The sequence below is a fragment of the Dendrobates tinctorius genome, unplaced genomic scaffold, assembly GCF_039654945.1.
Source record: "Dendrobates tinctorius isolate UK_male_01 unplaced genomic scaffold, ASM3965494v1 ptg000136l, whole genome shotgun sequence".
In the NCBI taxonomy this organism is placed as follows: domain Eukaryota; kingdom Metazoa; phylum Chordata; class Amphibia; order Anura; family Dendrobatidae; genus Dendrobates; species Dendrobates tinctorius.
The window spans coordinates 7,300,426-7,306,624 of record NW_027361804.1 but is presented as its reverse complement, the minus strand read 5'-3'; the positions used below and the strand labels follow the sequence as shown (position 1 = coordinate 7,306,624).

Here is a 6,199-nt window from a genome sequence, read left to right as displayed (position 1 = left end):
CCTCAGTATTTGTAGCCAAAACCAGGAGCGGGTGATAAATGCAGAAGGGGCGCAAATGTTTCTATTTTACTTTTCCTCTGATTGTTCCTCTCCTGGTTTTGGCTACAAATACTGAGGTAAAAAACTCACCAAATACTGACTGTGTGAACGAGGCCTTAATGCAAGGGAGAGATTCAGCGCTGATGGCCATTGTGTCAGTCAGGATCGGAGGCTTTAGGGGAGATTTCTGAGCTGTGCACTTTTTGGAATGGTGGATTATCTGCACAGACATGTATACAGGAGCTGTAGCATTTATCCCTTGTGACCGCCGTCCTCTCCGCTCCCATGTGACTCCGTAGTGACCGCGCTCTATGTCCGCTCCTCACTAGCGAGTCGTCTCGGCCATTACATTCCGTCACTTCTGTCCTATATGGCGTCTTCCTCATAGTGTCCATTATGGCACATTGTGGTTCTCTAACCGCGTCTCTTCTCTGTGATCTTCATGGCTGCCAGTCTCTCTGCACTATATTCCTATATTCCATCCCCCTGATATACCGGCCTTTAGCTCGGGGTCTCTATCCCGCACACCTGCCTGTTATTAGGGTTCCTGCACAGGTAATCTGTGGGGCGGAGAGGACGCCATTCTGACTTTTGGCTGCTGGATTCTCCTTTGATTCCAGTCCAGGTTTTCCCTGTTAGAAGCCTTTGTTACCTATAAATCACAGCTCTGCCGACACCTCCTGAAGAAGCAGCTGTGAGCGGCGATACCTGGTGGGGTGTCCTGGGCTCCAGATATAATTGGTAAATTTGCTCTTTTATATATATATTTTTCTTTGCTTACAGGTTGCAGTTGTTACTACTTACAGCATTTGCTTACTCTATTTCTTCACCATAAAGGGTCTTTTTATCTTGACCAATATTGTTGTTGTTGCTACACACCTTTTTGGCTTTTTTTTTTTTTTTTTAAATCTGGGTGTTAACATTTAATGACCACATTGTGATCTGCTGCCTCCTCTATCTGCCTTTTGGGCTCTGCTAGGATGAGCGCTAAACTTCTTGGAGCAGTCACATCCGCAGTTAGACATGATTGGCCCGATGCGCTGCTCCGGGTGTGTGTAGTCTGACAGGTGCATGAGCCGCCTACTATAGACATTGCTGGTCTTGTCCATAAAGCAAACCGCAGTAACAAATGCTGCCAATATATATATATAATTTTATTTATTTTCTTTTCTGTGCGGAAACCAGCCCATGTGCAGTAGCATAGATGCCATCATGTTGTCGTGTGCAGTATGTTCCTCATATGGACAGAAAGCAACAAGTTCATGTGAACCCGGCCTTATTCAGACATCCGTTCTATATAGAAGTATAATCCCTTTCCTTTATTATTAATTTTTTTTTTTTTTTTTATGTACCTATATGGTGTCTGGTTTTTAACCCCTTAACAACTGGAGCTTTTTTCCATTTATTTATTTTTTTTTGCTCCCCTTCGTCTCCGAGCCATGACTTTTATTTCTCCGTCAATATGGCCATGTGATGGTGTGTTGTGTGTTTTTTTTTTTTTTTTTTTTTTTTTTTTTTGCGGGACAAGTTGCACTTTTAAACGACACCATTGATTCTTACCATGTCATGTACTAGAAAACAGGAAAAAAATTCTACAAGTGCGGTGAAATTGCAAAAAAAAAGTGCAATCCCACAGTTGTGTGTGTGTGTGGTGTTTTTTTTTTTTTTTTTTGCTAGGTTCAGTATATGCTAAAACTGATCTGCCATTATGATTCTCCAGGTCATTACAAGGTCATAGACCCCAAACATGTCTAGGTTCTTCTTAAATTTTTTTTTTTTTTTTTTTTTTTTCTGAGTGGTGAAGAAAAATTCTAAAAAAATCGCCATTTTCCAATACCCGTAGCGTCTCCACTTTTCATGATCACTGGTTGGGGGAGGGCTTATTTTTTTGGGAGCCGACCTCACATTTTTAATACCATCTTGGTGCAGACATGATATTTGCATTTTAATGCGATGTCATGGTGACCCCCTAAAAAATGTAATTCTGGCGTCTTGGTTTTTTTTTTTGTTGTTTTTTTTCTTGCTACGCCTTTTAACGATCAGGTTAAATTTTTTTTTTTTTTTTTTTTTTTTTTTTTTTTTTTTTTTATTGCAATTCTGAACGTGGCGATACCAAATGTGTATGTTTGATTTTATTTTGAAAGGGGTGGGTGATTTGAACTTTCCTATATTATATTTTTTTTATATTTTTTTTTTTCTACTTTTGGCATGCTTCAATAGTCTCCATGGGAGACTAGAAGCTGCTACATACACGTGGTGATCAGTTCGCCTCTATGGGCGCTCACAGCAATCCAGCACTGACAGCCATGGAGGTCTCCAGGAGACCTCAGTTTGTCATGCCGACACACTGGTGACCCACGATCACGTGACGGGGGGGGTCACCAGTGTGCGTATTTCTGGTGTGATTGCCGGAAGCGCCACTTAAATGCCGCTGTCAGTTTGACAGCGGCATTTAACTAGTTAATGGCCATGGGTGGATTGTGATTTCACTCGTAGCTATTGTGGGCATATGTTTTCAACAGCTGACATGTCCCGGGAAAGATGTGGGCTCAGTGCCAGATCCCACATCAAAGGGAGGGAGACCGACATCAGCGCACTATTATGCCTGATGTTGGCAAGGGGTTAAACTATGTAATGAGAATCATTGATGGTACACACTGACGATCTGACTCATTGACTGATATCACGGTTTTGTCACATATCAGAAAGAAATGAACATCTGAATGAGCCGTAGATTTCCTTCGCTTTTTTTTTTTTTTTTTCTTTAATTTTAATCCTTTCTACATTGTCTTATGTTATAAGCTGAGATCACACCCACTGTTCTGATCCTTATAAACTTGTACCTTCATTTCTTCCTTCTGTCAGTGATGGCATCTGCAGGCCTTGAAAAGGAGCTGGAATGTTCCATCTGTCTGACCCTGTATAAAGATCCCGTAACCCTGAGATGTGGACACAACTTCTGCCGGGACTGTATTGATCAGGTCCTGAATACCCAGGACGAGTCTGGAGCTTATTCCTGTCCTGAATGTAGAGAAGAGTTTCAGGAGCGGCCGGTACTGGAGAAGAACATGACTCTGTGTAATGAAGTGGAGAACTTCCACAGCAAAGAACCAGAACACGTCCTCACTGATCCCACCGCTTCTCTGGAGACCAGGAGATGTTCTCTTCATAAGAAGATCCTGGAATATTACTGCATTGACGACGCTATTTGTATCTGTGAGTCCTGCGGTCTAACTGGAGAACACATGGGACATAACCTAGACTCTCTAGATGAGGCCTTTGAGAAAAAGAAGGAAAAATTGAAAAACCTTCTGCAGAAACTGATCTCAAACAGAAATAAATCTGAGAGAAGTGTCCGGAATCTGGAGGAGCAGAGGAGAAAAGCTCAAGATAAAGCATCTAGTGAAACAGAGCGAGTCACTGCCCTGTTTGTAGACATCAGGAGACTGGTGGACGACCTGGAGAAGAAGGTCCTGAGTGAGATCTCCATACAAGGAGAGCAGATCTTACATTCACTGTCTGATGTGATCCAGAATCTGGAAATAAAGAAGGACGAGCTGTCCAAGAAGATGAGGGACATTGAGGAGCTGTGTAACATGACGGATCCACTGACTCTCTTACAGAAACCAGACACCGGTGACTTGTGTGATCCTGAGGAGAACAAAGGAGGCCATGATGGTGATCGGGGTGCGGAGCTGATCTCGCATATATCGCACACATTATCTGCTATGATAAGAGCTGTAAATGTGACCTTCTATGTACAGGAGCCTGGAGTCATAGTACTAGATGTAAAAACTGCTCATAATAATCTCCTTGTATCCGAAGACCTGAAAACTGTGACCTGGTCAGAAACCAACCAGAATAATCCAGAAATGGCAGGAAGATTCCAGGGACATCCTCAGGTGATGAGCAGGAGGGGATTTTCCTCAGGACGACATTACTGGGATGTGGTGATCAGTAGATCAAAATGGTGGAGGGTGGGGATGTGTTACCCCAGTATAGACAGGAAGGGTCCTCAGTCATTTATTGGCTCTAATAACAAGTCCTGGGGTTTATATGGAGGGATGTTCTTTGGTAATCAGTATTCAGTAACTCATGATCATAGTGAGATGCTGCTAGATCATTATGGCTCTAGTGATCGAGTCAGGATCTATCTGGATTATGAGGCCGGGCAGTTGTCCTTCTACGAGCTGTGTGACCCCATCAGACACATCCACACCTTCACTGCCGCCTTCTCCGAGCCTCTACATGTCGTGTTCTATGTATGTGAAGGTTCTATAAAGTTACTGGGGAGGAGCAACAAATGAGACACCATCAAAGAAGAATGATTGGTGTCGGCACTCTATGAAGTCAACTGAGACTGTAGAACGGATGCCAAAATACATTATTGTCCTACAACTTCTCTTCCAGTAATGATGCCCTTTATTTGTAGATCTTCCCCATAGATTTCGTGCACCACCCCAGCGGTTTGTATGTGGGTCTTTTTTCTTTGCTGCCATGGAGAGGTGCTACTAATGTAAGGTCCCTGCCCCATAGTCGTGTGTATGTATATATATTCTACACACCGCCATCTTCACCTCATTATTGGCGCCACCTCGGCTCCATACTGCCATCTTGTGGCCGTAACTGACTAGCATGGAGACCTTGTGATGGCCACTTCTTACGAGTCTGAGGCCTAGAACAAGACCCACCGGATTGGCAGTGATAGAAGTTATAGATGGTGGTGGGTAAGTTTGACAGTAGGAGCCGGAACCTTAGATTTGAAGCGCCACCCCCAGCTGCAGAATAATTAACAAAAAAAAAAAAAAAATTTCTGGAATGGTGTATTCAGTGAGGTGTAAAAATCCAAATTGCATATGTGTTTTTATTGTAATTCTGCTGTGGAAATAAAACAAAATTCATATAATCTGCGCATGACTTTTTCATTGAAGTTATATCAAAGCTAAGTAAACAAGAGGTTTCTGACACAAAATAAAAAATAAACTTTTTTTTTTTTTCACAAATTTTACTCTCGACCCAATATTTTTTCTTTTTTTTTTTTTTTCACAACGAGAACTGGAAAAAATTTGCCCCAAAATTTGTTGTGCAGATTTTCCATATGTGGGGGAAAAGCCACTGTTTTGGCACATGGCAGGGCTCAGAAAAGGAGCGCCGTTTGACTTTTTCAGTGATAAATTTGCTGGAGTTGACAGACGCCATGTCGCGTCTGGAGAGCCCCTGATGTGCCTAAACAGTGAACCCTTTTGGAAACTAGACCCCCCTCAGAACTTGTCTGGTTGTGTGGTGAGCACCTTGAACCCCCAGGTGCTTCACAGAAGTTTATAACATTGAGCTGTGAACAGAAAAAAAAAAAATCACATTTTTCCCACAAATGTTTTTTTGGCGCCAGTCTCTTACTTTCACAAGGGTAACAGGAGAAAATAGACCCCAAAAGTTGTGCGATTTCTCCAGAGTACGCTGATATCCCATATGTGGTCGAAATCCACTTTGTGCGGCACAGTGCAAATCTCAGAAGTGACGTGCCGTATTGGAGTTCCGATTACACCGGATTGGTTTGAGAGAGCCATGTCACATTGCTTGAGCACCTGAGGTGCCCCCATTTTACAAACTACACATCTCAGTGAATTCCTCTACTGGTGTAGTGATCATATTGACACCACAGGTGGGTCACGGAATTCTATATCCTTGGGCAGTGAAAAAAAAAATCTTTTTTTCCCCCCCCCCCATCAAATTTTAGTTTTATCCCTAGATTTTACATTTTCACACAGGGAAATGGGTAAAAAAACGGCACCAAATTTGTCCCACTAAGGCTAGTTTCACATTTGCGCTTTTGAGCGCAGCGACGGCCTGCGCACGGCCGCCGCTAAGCCCCTGCTGCGCCTCCACCGGTAGCTCCGCCTACTGGCGCGTGACGCTGCATGCGTCCCCTATCTTTATCACTGGGGGCGCAGGCTGCGTTTGGCGCAGGTCAGCGCACCGTCAAAAGGATGCATGCGCCGCCAAATGCATACTGTGCACGGCCTGCGCCCCCAGTGATAAAGATGGGGGACGCATGCAGCGTCATGCGCCAGTAGGCAGAGCTACTGGCGGGGCTTAGCGGCGGCCGTGCGCAGGCCGTCACTGCGCTCAAAAGTGCAAATGTGAAATTAGCCTTAGTGGC

General features: G+C 43.7%; 1 protein-coding gene across 1 annotated transcript; it reads left to right on the top strand.

Annotated features, from left to right (window-relative positions):
• Positions 1-625: 625 nt before the first annotated feature.
• LOC141048549 (E3 ubiquitin-protein ligase TRIM39-like) lies at positions 626-4,945 on the top strand. The gene is made up of 2 exons (XM_073544245.1): positions 626-780; positions 2,905-4,945. Exon 2 carries the CDS (start codon positions 2,907-2,909, stop codon positions 4,344-4,346), a length of 1,440 nt encoding a protein of 479 aa, XP_073400346.1. The 5' UTR covers positions 626-780; positions 2,905-2,906; the 3' UTR covers positions 4,347-4,945.
• Positions 4,946-6,199: the final 1,254 nt, after the last annotated feature.

Coding starts and splice junctions, on each gene's coding strand:
- LOC141048549 (XM_073544245.1), top strand. CDS start 2,907: ATGGCATCTGCAGGCCTTGAAAAGGAGCTGGAATGTTCCATCTGTCTG.